General features: G+C 36.0%; 1 protein-coding gene across 1 annotated transcript in view; it reads left to right on the top strand.

Moving 5' to 3' along the window:
- The window catches only part of HCN1 (hyperpolarization activated cyclic nucleotide gated potassium channel 1), a gene marked incomplete at both ends in the record, with an annotated part of 171775 nt that extends 156738 nt beyond the window's left edge, over positions 1-15037 (top strand). Inside the window, 3 exons of the mRNA XM_081320220.1 lie at positions 4613-4853; positions 12062-12226; positions 14157-15037. Of these exons, the coding sequence (XP_081176346.1) occupies positions 4613-4853; positions 12062-12226; positions 14157-15037 (1287 nt within the window). The remainder of the gene's footprint in view (positions 1-4612; positions 4854-12061; positions 12227-14156) is intronic.
- Between the last annotated feature and the right edge of the window lie 4562 nt (positions 15038-19599).

Raw genomic sequence — 19599 nt, 5'->3', positions numbered from 1 at the left:
ATCCCGCCAGACTGACGGGAAATGGAGACCTAAGAATTTGATCTCAGATGTTTCCTCCTCCAAATGGACTCTAAGCTGGAATATCTCTTTATTCCCTCTTGTGGACAGCCCTCCCCTTCAGCCGGTGATTCCACCAGAACTTGAACATATTCAGTGAAGAGGATTGCCACTTGCTTAACTTATTCATTCATTCTACTCTCAAAGTGTCTGCACTATTTATATTTGTTATTTTTTTCTTAATGTTCGAACAGAATTTGCCTTGATGTAAATTAAGCCCATAATTCAGTATCCTGCCCTGGGAAGCAACAGGAAACAGGTGTTAACATTCTCTGCAAAATATTTTCCTGGATAGGTTTAACATGTAGCATAATATTTTGCATTGCAAAAGATACCTGTGCATTGTGTTGACATTTACTTCCTGTTCCAGATTACTTTCCAGATGCAAAGTAGATCAATTCAGTGCAAATTATAATTTTGTTGACATTTAAAAGCAGAATTCAGCAGGCAGTCCTAGAGTGCAGATTGCAACCCTGAGAACTATGCACTACGGCAAAGCTAACTTCTGAGAAAGAGGTTAATACCCTTTCTGAGCTATTATTTAAAGTTCAGCACTGATCTATTTTTAGACAGTAGTGTGAGAAGAGGTTGGCTGAAAATAGATACAGATCATGTCTCCTTGTAGAATATAGAACATTGAGACACTTCATTTTCAGAGAACATAATTGGTATTTGGGATATAACCACTGTGCTCTCAAACCTTTTTTTTAAAAAAAAAGATCTTTACAGAAGGCCTTTACAATACAACAGCATAACAATGGGTTGGAATTTTGAAATGTAATTTTTCTAAACAAGTTTGGGAATCATAAAAATCAAGTTTTTCCCTCAAATCCCTTTCTGTTGTACAGTTTTAACAAATTGTTTTAACAAGTATGTTGTTGTTGTTAGCTGCGAAGTCGTGTCCGACCCATCACGACCCTATGGACAACATTCCTCCAGGCCTTCCTGTCCTCTACCATCTTCTGGAGTCCATTTAAGCTCACGCCTACTGCTTCAGTGACTCCATCCAGCCACCTCATTCTCTGTCGTCCCCTTTTTTATTGCCCTTGATCTTTCCCAGCACTAGGCTCTTCTCCAGTGAGTCCTACCTTCTCATTAGGTGGCCAAAGTATTTGAGTTTTAGCTTCAGGATCTGGCCTTCTAAAGAGCAGTCGGGATTGATCTCCTCTAGGACTGACCAGTTTGATCGCCTTGCAGTCCAAGGGACTTGCAGGAGTCTTCTCCAGCACCATAGTTCAAAGGCCTCAATTCTTTGGCGCTCAGCCTTTCTTATGGTCCAACTTTCACTGCCATACATTGCAACTGGGAAGACCATAGCCTTGACTATATGCACTTTTGTTGACAGGGTGATGTCTCTGCTTTTTAGTGTGCTGTCTAGATTTGCCATGGCTTTCCTCTCCAGGAGCAAGCGTCTTTTAATTTCTTGGCTACAGTCCCCATCTGCAGTGATCTTGGAGCCCAGGAAAATAAAATCTGTCACTACTTCCATTTTTTCCCCATCTATTTGCCAGGAATTGAGAGGGCCGGATGCCATGATCTTGGTTTTCTTAATGTTAAGTTTCAACCCAAGTTTTGCACTCTCCTTCTTCACTCGCAACAAGAGGCTCTTTAGTTCTTCTTCACTTTCTACCATTAGAGTGGTATCATCTGCATATCTTAGGTTGTTGATGTTTCTTCCGGCAATTTTAATTCCAACTTTTGATTCATCTAGCCCTGCCTTTCTCATGATGTGCTGTGCATATAAGTTAAATAGGCAGGGCGACAGTATACAGCCTTGCCGGATTCCTTTCCCAATTTTGAACCAATCAGTGGTTCCGTGTCCAGTTCTCACTGTTGCTTCTTGACCCGCATATAGGTTTCTCGTAACAAGTATATATACAGTATATTTCATCTATCTTACTTTCAGTCCTCAGAGCTTATAATATCAGTGCTTTCAGCAGCAACTTCTTCAGGATCTCTACCAGATCCAATGTTTGCTCTGTATTATTTATTTATTTATTTATTTGGATTTATATACCGCCCCTCTCTGAAGGGACTCGGGGCAGTGTACAGGGCAATTAAAACACTATAAACAACACATAATGTATAAAAATTAAAATGAGATTAAATCAAATAGCCCTAAACAATAAACACATTCTAAAATTTAATTTTTTTTAAAAAAATTAAGATCTAAAATCCCAATCTCTCAGTCCAGGCTGGCAAGTTCAAATAGCCAAGTCTTCAGGTCGCGGCGAAACGAGCAAAGGTCGGGAGCCATCCGGAGCTCAACCGGAAGCTGATTCCAGAGGGCAGGCGTGCCCACAGAGAATGCCTCCAGTCAACATTCCCTGACCGACGGCACCCTGAGGAGGCCCTCTCTGTGGGAGTGCACAGGGCGATGGGAAGTTAACGCTGGCAGGAGGTGCTCCCATAAATAACCTGCACCCATGCCATTTAGGGCTTTATAGATCATCACCAGCACCTTGAATCTCACTCGGAAGACAACTGGAAGCCAATGCAGCTCACGGAGCAGAGGTGTTACATGGGAGTATCGGGAGACCCCTATCACAACTCGCGCGGCCGCATTCTGCACCAGCTGGAGCCTCCGAGTGGTATTCAAGGGCAGCCCCATGTAGAGAGCATTGCAGTAGTCTATCCGAGAGGTCACGAGCGCATGAGTGACTGTGCGTAGGGCATCCCGGTCCAAATAGGGATTATCTTTATCATTTAAAGAGATAATTCCCAGTATGCTGCTCTCAGCAATTGCTTTAGTGCTTTCAAATCAAGCCGATTTACATATATTCATAGCAGCAGTGACTGAAACACTTCTTTAAAATTCAGACTATTTTTGGCTATGGCTCTGGAGTCTATTTCTCATGATCATTTTTGAATCAATTTTTAAATAAAAAGTGAAATAAAGCAGAAATGGGATTAACACTTATCTATAACCTAGCAGTTTGAAAGCACGTAAAAATGCAAGTAGAAAAATAGGGACCACTACGGTGAGAAGGTAACAGCGCTCCGTGCACCTTTGGCATCTAGTCATGCTGGCCACATGACCACGGAGACGTCCTCGGACAAGCGCTGGCTCTTCAGCTTTGAAACGGAGATGACCACCGGCCCCTAGAGTTGGAAACGACTAGCACACATGTGCAGGGGAACCTTTACCTTTACCTTTTATAACTTAAATACATATTACCGAATAAAATCAAATAATAAGTACGGTAAGAGTTTCTAAGGCAATTCTGAAATATTCTAATTTATCAATAATTGTGGTTTGCTCCCTATGTTTCTCTGCGTGTGTTTGAGAAAGAAATAGATTTTGTATGTTTTCAAAGAGCATTAATGTCTGCCTCAAAGATAGTTGATACAGGTAGTTCTCACTTACCAGTTGCTTCATTTAACAACTGTTCAAGGTTACAATGGTATAAAAATAGTTTTGCAATGTATCCTTGCATTTATGACCATCAAAGTGTCCTGTGGTCATCATTTGTGTGTTTTGCATTTGCCATGTGACAAGCAATGTTAATAGAGAAAACAGAAGTAAAGTCATAAATCATGGTCATGTGATATTTTTTTAATGACCATGACTTTCTTGGTGGCCAAAGAGGTGACTTTTGGGGAAGAAATGTAGACAGCTCTGCAAAAAGAGTTGCTGATGACCAAGAAAGTTGTGTTTATTGTTCACCCCTGTATGAACAGTATATTTAAAAATAGAAGCAAGAAACAAAATTGTACATGGAAGCTCATTGTGGAAACACCAAAATGAGTTACGCTGTGGTGTCTCTTTTATTTACTTGGTTAGTAAAGCTTTTTTATATTTTTATTTTACTATTCCTCCAGGAGTTCAAGACAGGCCATATTGTTGGCCCTCCCTTGCTTTGTTTCATAAAAACATATTACGGCTGTAGTTCAGTAAATGGCTTCTGAATCCTAGAGCAATCTTCCAATTATCCTTGTTATAGTTGTTTTTGTTGATACAGGAGGAGAAAATGATTGCAGATTTTCTGTTACCAAGAAGCCCTGCTATAGAAAATTACTTTTAAAATGTCTTATATAACTATATCCTGGAACAAAAGTTGAAGAAATGAAAAATATCCAATTTTTAATAATCAATCTTAGTTATTTTATACATTATTCTATAAAAATGCAGATATATTCCAATGTACTTCTATTGTAAAATTTGTTCTATTGAGGTTTTGATCTTTAGTGGTTGGAGAGATAGACTCTTTACCTGTCAGGCCTCCCAGGTAAACCAGACAAGGAGATATGACTAGATTAACTACTTCTACTTTTATTGTAAGGCTACATTAACAGAATCTTGCAATACAGCTGAAAGTACAAACTTGCCACTTTTAACTATCTCAGCAATTGGGGTTGTTGTTGTTTCTAAATTTCTTTCTCTGACCACTGGGGGCTCCTGCTTCTCTTATCTGATTTTTTTTTCCCTAGGCAGCATCTCTTCTCCCTTTTCCCTTCACATCTATGAGTAGGATAATATTTCACTTCTTCCTTTCCTACATTCTACCAAGCCGCCTTTGTCATCATACCAATTATCTTTTTTTTTCCATTTTAGGAGATCGTCAACTTTAACTGTCGTAAACTTGTTGCCACCATGCCTCTGTTCGCCAATGCTGACCCAAATTTTGTAACAGCCATGCTGAGCAAGTTGCGGTTTGAAGTGTTTCAACCTGGAGATTACATTATCCGAGAAGGGGCTGTGGGGAAAAAGATGTATTTCATTCAACATGGGGTTGCTGGTGTTATCACTAAATCCAGTAAAGAGATGAAGTTGACTGATGGCTCCTATTTTGGAGGTGAGCACAATGGAAGTTTTGGGTTGGTAAAAATGCAGAGACTGAATGTACGTTTCTTGAACATGAATTAGTTTACAAAAACTATGAAGACACTAACATATGTCTATTTGGCATTTCTTCTTTTTCTTTCACCATAAAGCACGATGATAGCAACATACAGTAATTCAAAACTTTATCATAAACAGCTTTTGCTGGGAGTTTTTGATACACTCTTTTGATGACCGTGCATATGCCATTATCTGCCACCCAGCTCCCATTCATATCCTATGTTGTTTTGGCTCCTAATTAGTCCCTATCCTAACACCAGATAAACTAAGCATGTATATTCTTTTGATTTCCCATTGGTTGAAAGCTCATAGCTGAACATATAACTAGTGCCATTAAAAAGCATATGGATAGACACAGACTTGCATGTGTATACAATAATTTTTTTAAACTCACATGAAGTTATTTCTGTTGTATTCAGCCTATGATAGCTATATATTTCTTCATGATTTTTAACATTATCTCATGTACAACAGAGGAACCTGTACTCCCATGTCCATATTAAAATAAAATAAATAAAATAAATAAAAAATATTTCCTTATATCCAACTGCCTAATTTAATCCTGGATATGATACAAGAGTGAGCACATTTCTCCTCCAACTAAACAGTAATTTATCATCATCTCACAGAAATAGTTTTAATCTATCAAAATGTATGATGCAATATTTTTGCTTGTCAATGAGTTCAAATGATTCATTTCACTAGCAATTGCTTCAGTCAGTGAAACAAGAAACTGCAATTCCATTTCTCCTACATATGCTCAGTATCTCTGAGAAGTTATAGGACCTTCAGGATTAGAGTAGATTAGAATAATGGGGACTTGTACAAGGAAAATGGTGATAATAACACCATGGAAGCACATTTGATTCCTCTCATGCTTATACTTTATCAGAGCCATTTACTTCCTGCTAATTTAAATCCCTGATATTTCTATTTAAGAGTATACTCTTGTGTTTATTAACTAAAAGATGTGTAATTTTAAACACATTAATTTGGGAGTCTGTAGAATAGCAATTTTTATCAGCAAGCAAGCAATAGATTCTATTTTTACAACCACAGAGTGCTTCGGATGCAGCCTGCAATTTTTCTATGACATTTTCTGCCATTTCATTTATAGGAACAGGACATGTAGTCACATGTGTCCTTCACGTGACCATTTTATACAGCAGAAAACATCTTCGAAGGGTGGAAGTTTAAAGAGCAAATAGGACTGTTTTTATCTCAGTTCATTCTCTCTCACACATACACAGAGACATCTATGTATTTCTCCCACCCAGAAAAGAATAGTTGAAGGTGGTATGTATATATCATGCTTAATCTGAGTGGTCAAATTGGTTTGAAAAATGGATCCAGTTTGTTTCAAACATTTTAATCAGCTCAGAAAATTGATTTGACTCAGTCCAGACTTCTAGATCAATTTATTCTAAAACTCTCAGACCTGATTCAATTTGGAGTACTTTAGGCTATAAAATATAGCTAAACTAACATAACCTATGAATCAGTCTGATTTCATATAAGTTACCCACTTGCCAGAGAGATTCTGGATGGATAACATTAGAAGTAATGATCAATAACATTCATCACAAAAATAATTCATTTGATAAGGTGCTTAATTAAAAATAAAATAAAATACCAAGCAGTAAAATACCTGTTATTTTCTTAACTTTTCACCATGATTTCTATAACATTTTAAAATAATAAATGTTACCCATGGAAATTTAGATGGTTGACCAGTTTCTCTCTATTTTGGAAGAAGGAAACTCAGAGACTCTTAATCTCTTCTCTTCTGTCAACATTGCCTGGAACCAGCCATAAAACCATCAGAATATTGTACTCTCCATTCCCAATTTCTATAATCAGGCAAAAAGAATAGCATGATTGTTGATATAGAGAAATCTCAAGAAATCAAGAAGAACAAGGGTATTCAGTACTCCAATCCCAGGTCCCCTAGAAGTCATCAATTGCAATCAACATCCATTTCCCATTCAAAGTGGAGAACTGAAATTTTATTACTTTGGAGGCTTGATGCCAATCATCAGCAGATCAGGGAAATACAGATCTGCCAAGGCACAGAAGATTTGGCAGATCATTGCCTTGAAATGACTTCATGTTTCTTCACTGAGCATTTATTTTCTGTTTTTAATCAAATATTGATGTGACATTGCATGATAACTAATTACATCGTGAGGTGTAGTTTTATGTGGACAATTATCTGGCAACAATTGGATCATTGTTGCATTGCAAGCTAGGCATTATGTTGCTCCAAGAGTGAACATTTTTTTATTTCAGCTCGGAAAAGCAACAGCATTTGGGAATGAAGGAGGAATTCTCATACCTGGTTCAGATTACTGGTTCAAATTTGTGTAGCAAATTCAATTGAATGTGATTTACATAGAGTGGAACCAATCTCAAAACAGTTTTTGAGGGATATAATGTGCAATTATTTAACAGGTAAGATTTCTGGAGCAAAGGACAAATTGAAAGAGTGATGTAACTCATATTATTACCTTATATTGAGGAAGCAGGCCACCTAAACATTAGAAGAGACATCTGGACCACCCTCACTCCCAAATATGCTACAATTTGTGATGTTAATCTGTCAAAAGGGGAAAATTATTACGTTCATGGGGAATAATCGTATCAAAGGTGTATTCAACTTAAAAATGCAGTCAATTAAACTGTAACAAATTTAGGATTTGTTTACAATCTGACCCTGATATTTCAAATCTCATATGAAAAGGATATGGGTCCTTAGAATGTAAAGCAAATTTTAATGCAATGTTATTTACCATTCAGATGGGATGTTTGCAAGCCTGGTATATTCATTTATGTAAACTCAAACCTAGTTCTTTACATTGCAACATGGTAGGTTTTTGTTTATTTTTAATACAAATATATATTTTAAGAACTCAGAACAAAACTGAGCCTGGTGGATACTAAAGAATATTTCTGGGAGCCACAGTATCTATTTCTGGCCTCAACTGTTTGAATGTATTTTGTGGCAGCACGGATTATAAAATCTCCTTTCACTGAATAGAGATTATTTAAAATAATTATTTTAATAATTATTTTTCATCTGATCTAGGATGGTTTCATCATTTCACTTAAATTATCTTTATTTCTTTGGGATCAGGAAAGCACACAAGCATCTTGGTCTTTAGGAGACAGGTGTAAAATAAAATATGGCATCTTTTCTCTCTTCATGATCTGACTTAGAAAAGAATTGCAGTTCACTATCAAGTTGTATTAATTGAAAGTTAAAAAATAAACTTACATATCAGCCATCTTTATTCAAAAAAATATTTCAGATGAATAATCAAGGCCTTTAACAAGGTCATTATTTGAGAAATCCTCTAATAGATAGAGTATATAGTACTGGATTACAGATTAAGGGACACGGTGGCTCAGTGGGTTAGGACGCTGAGCTTGTCGATCAGAAGGTTGGCAGTTTGGCAGGTCAAATCCCGAGTGCTGCATAACTGAGTGAGCACCTGTTATTCGTCCCAGCTTCTGCCAACCTAGCAGTTCGAAAGCACATAAAAATGCAAGTAGAAAAATAGGGACCACTACGGTGGGAAGGTAACAGCGTTCCATGCGCCTTTGGCGTCTAGTCATGCCGGCCACATGACCACGGAGACATCCTCGGACAACCACTGGCTCTTTGGCTTTGAAACAGAGATGAGCACCGGTCCCTAGAGTTGGAAATGACTAGCACGCATGTGCGGGGGAACCTTTACCTTTACCTTTTTACAGATTACAGAGACCAATATATTCCAAATCAAGTCAGAATCTTTGGCCCCAAATCCAAAATGGTCTATTTTGTTAAATTTTGCTTTCAGTCCAGAGTTTCTCTTTAAAAAATTGTGAATGAGAATTCAACATAGGGAGAAGTCTGCTACACAATCTGGTCTTGACGAGATCGTGTGCTGCTGATGGTCCACAGCCACTTTTTAAACTTATTTTAACTGAAAGAAGATTTACCCAAAAGTTTGCTAGAGCTAGTGTTGAGCAGTCTTATCTAAAGAGCTTTTAGATTAAGTAAAGATGCTTCTCAAGCAGTGGTATTTGTACAGTTGATTGTTGAATAGGTAAGTAAGTAAATTAGAATTTTGCATGGTGGGAAATTGGTCAGATGTAATCATGCAATTCTGTAAAGTTTTCTAGAATTTGAATCCCATTCAATCTTCTAGGATTTTTCTATTGAATAATTTACCTGGACAGAGCCTGCATTTTTCCTGGTTTCTCATTTTATAAAATTTTCATTTGTGAATTATAGAAGACTGCAGATATGTACGTCTTCTTATTGAATCTTTGCACACATGAATAGTTTAATGACTGCACATGATTATTTGCTTTCCGAATTTCTCATCTCATAATTGCCATCTATTTTAAGAAAAACACTAATCAAGCCTGTTCCATTTAACCTTAACTCCTAAGTCTATTTTGTGAAATTTGGCTTACAATGTTTTAGTATTTCTGGAGTTACTTTAGCTTGGTTGCTCTCATTACAACAATAATTAGCTTTCCTTTAAACAATCATAAAGGGAATAATTTTTCAGAAAGACCAAGTAATTACAGAAATTCTCTAGATATCAATGCTATTGATGCATACCGTATATACTTGAGTATAAGCCGAATTTTTCAGCCCACTTTTTGGGCTGAAAAATTCCACTTCGGCTTATACTCCAGTCAACAAAAAAACTTACCGAGGACTTGTGCGCAGCTGTTTTTCCTCTGAAGTTTTTTTTTTTTTAAAGTAATCTCCGAAGGTTATGCCAGAAAATGGAGGACGCTGGGTCTTTGCAAGCTTTAGCTGTCCGCCTGGCTGCCTGAAGGCCGCCCTTTTCAGGCAGTTCTACAGACAGCTAAAACTTGCAAAGACCCAGCGTCCTCCATTTTCTGGCACAACTTTTAGGTCTTTGCAAGCTTTAGCTGTCCGCCTGGCTGCCTGAAGGCCGCCCTTTTCAGGCAGTCTGACAGACAGCTAAAACTTGCAAAGACCCAGCGTCCTCCATTTTCTGGCACAACTTTTAGGGATTTATTATTATTATTCCTACTACTACTATTACTACTACTACTACTTCAGGAGTAAAAAGTTGCAGAAAAAAATTCTCTCCTTACTAGCTTAGTTCCTCTACTCTTCCATCTGGAGCCAAGGTAAGATTTTAAAAAGGGATATTGGTTGGAAGGCAGAGGGAGAGTTTAGTTTTAGCATCTAAAAAAAGGGGGGGGGAATCAGCGAGTACATCCCAACCAGCTTTTTATGTTTTTATTGAAGAAATATGGGGGAGGGGGAGGGGTTCTGGGGTGGGTTGGGGAGGGGATAATATTGTAACTTCAATAAAAATTTTCAATAAAAAAAAAGAAATATGGCTTTCTGGGGGAAGGTGGGGAGGGCGTTAAGGAAGGAAAGGGTTTTTGGAAGCTCGTCCTGAAGCTGCCTTTTGTGCAAGGGGCCTTTTCTCAAAGCCTAGAGAGGCAGCTTTGTTGCCTCCCCGTAGACAGCTGATGGGCGAACACCAAAAGCTCCAAAAGGCTAGGGAACTAGTCCCAGAACAAAACGGAGACCTGCCTGGCGGCAGAGGCTTGCAGAGCGCGGATCCAGCCTCCGAGGCATGCAGAACGGCGGATCGGCTTATACTCGAGTCAACAACTTTTCCCAGTTTTTGGGGGTGAAATTGGGGGTCTCGGCTTATACTCGAGTCGGCTTATACTCAAGTATATACGGTAATTATAAACAGAACATAGCTCTATGTTTTTGTCCTTTACTCTAGGAAAAAAAGAAGTTAGATACCAAAATCATGACAATGTTTATCTCCTTGTTATTGTTTTTTATGCCTGGTTATTGAAGATACTAAAAACGGACTTCTGTAAAGGCTGATCCTTTTAAAGGAATCAGAGAACTGAATTCTGCTATAAGATTTTTTTAAAAAAAACTTGAGAGACCCTAACCTTTATGGTAAGGAAGTGATGCAATTTCTGAATTTTGGTAATCCAGTTTCCAGAAGATCTTGGTAATCTTCCCAGTTACTATCAACATGCTTTATCATCTTTCTTTTTCATATCTCAAATTGAGGTTTGATGAGAAAACTGTTGGGTATTAGCTAAGGACATTTTTAAAAGTGTATGAATGTTTTTCTCTCAAAGACTGAACAATTATTTTGTTCTTATGGCACAAGAATATCCCTGAACTCTTTTTCTGGAATGCATAATCTGGAACCTTAAAAAAATGTTGAAGAGGTTTGCACATTTCTTTCTATCACCTTCGGTTTTAAAACTCATCAAGAACTACAGCAAATTAAACTCCTTTTCCTGGTATAGTAAAAGCCTAATGTGCTTCCATATGGTAGGTAGGAATGTAAATATAGCTATTTTAAAAATTCCATAGGAAAAGAAACAGAATTTAGAAATAAGACAACTTTAGTAAGATTTTATGTATGGAAGAAATGGGAAACATCTTCACATGCCCCTTGAACTTTAATTATTTAGTGTATTTAATATTTCAGAAAATCTTGAGAACTGAGGATATTTCAGAAAATCTTGAGAATCACATGGTATAGTTGTTGGGGTATTACACTGGAATTAGAAAGTAAGCTTTAAGTCTGTCTTTAGTCATGCATATTCATTGCTTGAGGTTGGGCCAGTCTCTTGGCCCAGCCTATTCCACAGGTTATTCCTGTTGTTTTTGTTTTGTAAAGATACAATTGAGAACTTTTGGAGAGGTAGTTGATCTTAGGGAAGGTAGAAAATTATAGCAGCTGAACATTCAAGGGCATCAGAATATGTCAAGCAAACTTGGATAATCTCCATTTGGATATTAAAAATTGTTTGGTTTAAAAAATGTTTTGTGTGGGGGAAATTAGAAGCTTCTGTGATTGTATAGAGATACTTCATACAGATGTTAAATTCCATGGAAATGTTTTGCTTTAATAAATTATAAGCTTTCATTTAAATATTCAATATATTAAGACTTGCCATTGATCACAGCAATTTAGAAACTTTTTTATGTATTAACATTGCAACTTCTGGTCACCACATTGTAGTCCCAACACTCCTAGACTGACACTGAATAGACTGGAAAAAATTTTTTAACTGGATTTGAATTTGCTCTGACATATTTCCTCTGCATTCCTTCTTGTATGTTCTTTTTAACTCTTCCAGAGATCTGCCTTTTGACTAAGGGCCGTCGCACTGCTAGCGTGAGAGCAGACACATATTGCCGCCTATATTCTCTCTCTGTGGACAACTTCAATGAAGTTTTGGAAGAATATCCAATGATGAGACGAGCATTTGAAACAGTGGCCATTGACAGATTAGACAGGATAGGTGGGTATTAAATTTTTTATCAAGCTCTTTTTCTCTTTAAGGTCAAGAAACTTAATAGGCTATAGTTTTCCATTTTGATTTGTTTGAATGATTATGTATAAATAACTATCTCTGAGATGATGATCATGATCATCATTATCATCATGATTATCATTATCATCATCACCATGCTCATCATTATCATCATGGTCATGATGATGTTGTTTTGGACATCATGTGTGTATGTAGATCAATGTATGAATGGAGAGAGAAAAGTAAGGATACCCATTTGTGAAGCTCAACTTCTGGTGACTATATGGGGGCATTCATGCCATTTTCCTGACCATGGTAGAGATTTCCCATTGTCTTCCAGATACTTTTTCTGATTTCTCAGTCTAAGTTATGGTTCTAGAATTCTTAGTAGTCTTTTATCCAAGTACTAATCAGGGTCAGTCCAGACAAAGAGGAAGCATATATACAAATTCCTGCTCCTAAAGTTAGACTTCCTTATTTCCATACAAAATGGAATCCCAACAAAACAGGCAGGATCCAGTACACAGTTTCAGGCAAGTCTCTGTTTCATGATCCCTTATCAAATCAATTGATCAAGTTTATATGAATGTATCCTTTCTAAATACTTCTAGCTCTGTGATATTACAGAACAGTAGTCTATATTCAGGTTGTGTCAAGGTTAGGGATTGCCACTAATTCATATAAGTATATGAAATTATGTTCAATTGTTATAATTGTGGCTTTGCAGAAAATATTAGTTACAAGAAACAATCCAGTTATTACTGAAATGTGACATTTATTTTTGGGCATTGGATTAAATATGTAACACAGTCCTATAACACTTAATACTAGCGAAATTATAGTCAGGTGTTACATAATATGTTCTATTTCCATATTATTGACATACATTTGGAAAGATTACTCCTCTCAATTTGTTGGTCCTTCATTACCAGTGTTGAATAACTGCTTTCAAGAAACATGTTAAATAGTCACATGCATTTATAATTTATTTAACATGTTTAGCATTTGAGAACTTAGGACAGCTTGACAAAGAAATAGAAAAAAGTTTTAAAATCTAGTTACTCCATTTGCTTGGCTTTTTACAGTTTTGGTAACATGTTATTATTGGTTTGTGAATATATTTGGATATTAACTAACAAACAAGCAAGCACACATACACAATTACAAATGCAAAATCTCCAAGTATTTCTTCACATTGGTCTTGGTTAATTATTCAGGAGTCTTCTTAAAGTTCATTGGGTGCAACCAAATTATTCCAGAGAGTATTTGCAGTATATTTCTTCATATTGCACACAAACATTGCCCACATTCAAAAATGTGTATGTAGCTTTTGTGATTGAGAGCAAGATCACTCAGTGATACAATAGCAATATTCTTATTGGTATGATGCTTTCCCCACAGCTATGAATTCTGCCCCTTAAAATGTCCATTGGAGTTGGGTGGCTAATACATTTAAGTAAAATTTAAAAAAAAACCAAATTAAATTAATTGAAGCTAAAGAGAAGAGAAAGGGATTGACAAATTTTGCTTCTAGTCTTAATACCAAATAGGAACTCTTTGTCACTGAACGCTATTGGATCCATAAGTAGAACAGGATTCATGGATCGATGTTATGCTTTATTGAGTTACATTGGTGGCCAGTATGGGGAACAGGATCCTGGATGGACCTTTTTCAAGCCAGGAGGGCTCTTCATTATGGGTTCTTGAAGAATTTCTTCTTGAAAATGAAGGTTATTAAGCTTATATGGAGGATAGAGCTAGAAATGAATTGTTGATTTTCTTTTGTTCTTATAACCATTACTAATTATCATTACTGTGATGCAAAGATGCATTTTAGAGATAGAGAAGCAGAAATGTATTCCTATGTTGAATAACTGCTAACTTGCATGGTGTGTTATGTCAATTTCATTCCCTGAAGGAAAGAAGAATTCACTTCTACTCCAGAAATTCCAAAAAGACCTCAATACTGGTGTTTTCAACAATCAGGAGAGTGAAATTTTGAAAGAGATAGTGAAGTATGACCGAGAGATGGTACAGACTGTTGGGCAAGCAAATTTTTCACAAACACCTGCTTTGAATTCAAGCCCTTCAGCTACTACTTCATCAATGCAAATGAGGACACAGACAACACCTGTCTATGCTATGACCAACCTCTCCCATGGGAGCTTGAATTCATCAACACCGAGCACACAGACACCTCAACAGGGTGTAGTTTTCTCACCATGCTCCTACCCTTCTACAATCTGTAGTCCATCAGTACAGAGTCCTTTAGCTGGCCGAACCTTTCAGTATGCAACGCCTACTGCTTCACAGTTGTCACTGCTACAGCAGCAGCAGCAGCAGCAGCTGCAACAACCACAGCAGCTGCAACAACCACAGCAGCTCCAACAGCCACAGCAGCTGCAGCAAATGCCCAGTGGGTCCCAGAAGAGCGACGTCCATAAGAGTACACAAACTCTTCACAATGCTAGCCTGACAAGAGAAGTACGCCCCCTGTCAGCCTCACAGCCTTCTTTGCCCCATGAGGTCTCTACTATAATTACCAGACCACATCCAACAGTGGGAGAATCTTTAGCTTCCATTCCACAGCCAGTGTCTGCTCTTCAAAGCACAGGAATCCAGAGTGGGAGCAAAGGCACAGTCCCCCAGAGAGTGTCCCTCTTCCGACAGATGTCTTCAGGAGCAATTCCACCAACACGAGGACCAATGCCATCCACAGCTGGGCTACAAAGAGATACTTCCACAGTCTTAAACACTGAACTAGAGGGAGATAAACCACGGTTTGCTTCAAACCTATGATTCATGTAGACTGAATAAAGCAGAAGCATTGAAACGGACTGAAACTATTCGAGGACACCTGTTAGAACTGAATTTTGCATAGTTCCCAGCTGTCTACAATAAAAAAAGAAAATTGTAGACAAACTTAACTCACACAATTGAATGTACATTGTAAAGACAGATAGAAGAAAAAAAGAGAGAGAAGTCCAAATGTCTTGTCTTTGTTTCTTATAAACAAATCAGAGTCTAAAAACAGTTGTAATATTTATTTTTAACAGTTAAAAAATATAAACTTTCCTGATTTGAATCTATTTTTTAAGAAATGACAGTATTATGAATTCCAGGAGCTAAGCCAGAAAATAAGAACAGCTTTCATAGAATACCTGCTAGCTTGGAATAGCGCCTCTAAAACAAGTGCTTTTTAACCTTTCTTAGTCAACTACAATTGAAACGTAATTTAGAGGTCCAGATTATTTTTTTGGTGCTTTTATGTTAAGGCTTAGATTGAAGGGTCAATGAAATTTTTACTGTTTACAAATACTAGTAAGAACAGTAAATAGTGAAGACTCACTCATCTTGTTGTAAATAACTTTTTAGACCCAAGTAATAATAACAAAAAAAGCTCCTGTGTGATGTATCATTGCAAAGTATTTGTTTAGAAATTTAGTTTCAGCTACTCATGCCAAAATGTAAACATTTAAAATTTTTTATAAGATATAAAATACAATATAATTGTAATGCAATGGCTTGCATTCTAAAATGCTACTTTTACATGCAGTGTTTTTATGCAGATTTGTATGTTTGATCCTGCTATGTGTATTTCAGCAATGCTATTATCTTTTTATTCTTTGTCCTGGACACTGTAAGAAATATTCCATGCATGCTCGGACATAATAGATGGGGAAAGTGGGGGACAGAAAACTAATGAAAAGATGAACCAGAAATATCCTGTGCCCTCAATGCAACTAAAAGATTCAGTCAGCAATATTAGAAGAAGTGGAGAAAAGGAATATTGATAAATGTGAATGTATGGTTTTCACAATTCATTTCCTATTATGCTGATTTTGAATCTAGAGTTAAAGTTTAGAAGTGTTTTATTTCAATGGATTGAATGAATTGTTTTAACAATGCTTCAATTAGTCTTTCATATGTGCTCTGTGTCCTCACTGTAATTCTACAGTTGATTGTAGCAATCTTTTTTTTAAAAAAGAAGTATATTATAGCATCCTGTTTGTTAGGAAAACACACATTCCAGTGTATAGTGTAATAATTTGGACAACAACATACTCTATTACACCATGTAGCATTGAACATAGAAATTAATATTTTTCTTTCTTTTTGACTTCTAATGTCTACACAAAACAAAGGGAGATTGTAATCAAGAGTGGGGGTTTTGTAAAACTTTTCTTTCAGTTGCTTTGTCATGTCATCTTATGACTTCAGATGCCTCCAAAAGGAGTATTTTTCAAATGCTCAATGTACTGATTTAGGGACATTTATTCATGGCCTATCATGTTGCGAGTGCTCTTAGGGGTATATTGTCATCCTGGGACATATCTACTGTATATGACATTTTCCCTTAATCATTGGATTGAAATTGTAAATTGGGTTGTTTTTTTCTGTTGACACTCCTGTGTCAAAGTTTACTCTTGTTCATAATCATGCGTTGAGAGAGACATGAAATTCAACTGAGGCTATCTTGTAGGCATTAATGGAAGCAGCTATCGAAGCAGGAGAATGGTCATATAGCTATTAGTAACATATAAACCATGGGTTATCCCAAACCCTTTCCAGCAATGTACTGATTTTCTCCAATCCACAAGGTAGCATTACTTTAATATGTAATGTGTATAGCAGAGTTCAAAAGAGTACCTTTTGAGCCTACATTTCATGATAGTTTTTTTTTAAGGCACTCGTTTCCTATTTTGGATGTTGCCCTGCAGCTGAAAACCAGATTGGACTGCTGCCTGTAAACATATTTTTCTTCCAATGCTATTTTAAGTGCCTACATGAATTAGGCATAATTATTAGTGAAAAGTACATATTATGTTATTGACTTACACTTCCCAAGTCAAAATCAAGTTAATGTGGTCATTTATTCCATGAATATGATGCTTCCAACAGTTAAAATAGAATGGTCATGAATCCCATGTAAGGGATATAATATTTAAAGGTAAACATCAAGTCCATTTATTTTTAATACACTAAATCCCTGACTATATATTAATACTGATAACAAATTTTATCCAGACAATTATGATCTTATCCTGGTCTTTAAAACTGTTCAAGGTTTACATTTGATAAGAGTATAATGGAGTTGGTAGTGAACTATTTTTATACATATGTTTATTTTATTTTATGTACTATACAAAAACGTAACATACATGATCTTTCAGTAATACCATTAAAAACTTTTTAATGACTTTATAATAGAATGGGCAAAATCTGAGATTTGTAAGTTAATTAAAATGGTACAGGGTATAAAACTGAAATTATGTATATAAGAATGTGTGTGTGTGTGTGTCCATAATTGTTCATACATACACACACACACATGTATACAAAACAATTCACTCATTTCTGTAATATAAAGACTATGCATATTTTGAGAATTGACCTATTTTTCTCTGAATATAAATAAGCCCTGAAATATGGAACCTTACATCTGTATAGGATGAAATGTATTTACAATAATGTTGGATTATGTTGCTGCTGAAAAAAACAATACATCAAACAGATTCTTACAATAATTGCACAATCAGGGATAAGTTATACTTTTTTCTTTTGTCTTTGCTCAAAGCCATAAATATATATATATATATAAATATATAAATAAATATATATATGGTTATTAGTAAATTTAACACAAATATAAAACAATAAAATGTGAATATTTTATTTCATTTGTAATGTTTTCATCCCAACAAAACATATTATTTTCATGTGACATTTTCTGGACATTTTCTGACTCTATTATCACATGACTGAATGTCCTGCCTTGATCCATCCTTTTCTCTTCGAAATACATGATATTTGATTATCTTAATCGGATAAACATAGGTTCATTTCTTGAAGTTTATTCAAGAAATAGATTGGTAGCCTTGACTAAAATATAACTCATGCTTGTATGCATAAGTGTCAAAATGCTTGTCTCATGTCCATGTGCAAGAAATATGAAAAACCACAAAGATGTGACAGCACCTTAACATTTAATAAATTCAGAAAAGCTTTCATTAAAAAGTGTGCACTGTTATGGGAGACTAACAAGATGGAAGTCAGAAGATTCAGCATTTCTATTCTGAAACTTTATATCTCTGGGCAAAGAAAGCCCAAGTCATGTATTGAAAAATATAAGCTTCATAAGACTTGTAAAATAAGTATACAATCCCTTGGCAACTTGTGTCTTTTAAGCAGAACACATGAGATCTTACCTATCTTCCTGTTTTTATTGAAACCATCTATGATATGTCAACAGATTTCCCATATTTTATCCTGTATAGAAGTGTCCTTCCATGGTTTCTCAATGGAATATCTAGAATTTTAGATTATTTTATTTTATTATTTAGTTGATTAAGCCAGAATTAAGCACACCTCCTTAATCCATGAATAATATGCTACAAATTTGGCTCTGCAGGTTTCTTGAAATACCTGGTTTATGACATTGTGACAGCACATTCCATATGCTGCTAGTGGCTCAACTGATATTAGAAAAAAAAGTCATTATTTTAGATGAAAATTTAGGAGCTAGTTTAACACAATAATGACCCTCTTTTAAATTCAGAAGTAGGAAGTTAGTTCAACCCTATTTTGACTGGCCTAAACATGTGTTTCCTAATACATAAATTCAAATGGGGGCAGAACTGTCATGATGACATTTTTTTCTGCCATCTTGTTAATTTTGATGTGAGTCTACATACACAATCCACAGAAACCACTATTAGAACCGCATAGTTTAAGTTATACATAAAGAGCAAAAAAAACCTCAAGCTATTTGATGGGATGTGTATGGAGATTCTCAGGATGAATGTTTACTAAAAATGAAGTATTATGAGTGTAATACATATTCTGGTCTTTTATAAGGAATCAATATTTACTGAAAGAAGTGGAAATGGCCGTGTTTAAAAGGTGCTTCTACCCATTTTATTATATGGAAGTGAGATTCATATGTTAATAGAAACATCAAAGTACATAGAATGCAGTTAGAAACAAACTAAGAAGTGTGAGCTGTACAAGAGAAGAATGAATGGCTGCTAATGAATATTGTGGAATTAATGCAAAAGTGAATGCCTCATATAAAGAAGTACATAGAACATAGAATAATAGAGTTGAAAGGGACCTTGGAGGTCTTCTAGTCCAACCTCCTAATCAAGCAGGAGACCCTATACCATTTCAGATAAATAGTTGTCCAGTCTCTTTCTGAAAGCCTTTTATTTTTATTAAATAAAATACATTTTATAGTTGGGTCAAAACAAAAGAGAGATTCAAGGAATAAGAAGATCAAGAAAACATGATAAATTTATAAAACTAAAAGTAATGTATAAAGCAGTGGTAAAATCACACATGCTTTGGAAGGGTACAAAGCT

Source organism: Vipera berus (genome assembly GCF_964194415.1).
Source record: "Vipera berus genome assembly, chromosome: 2".
In the NCBI taxonomy this organism is placed as follows: domain Eukaryota; kingdom Metazoa; phylum Chordata; class Lepidosauria; order Squamata; family Viperidae; genus Vipera; species Vipera berus.
Note: the sequence above shows the minus strand (reverse complement) of the source record. Positions and strands in the feature narration are given on the sequence as shown.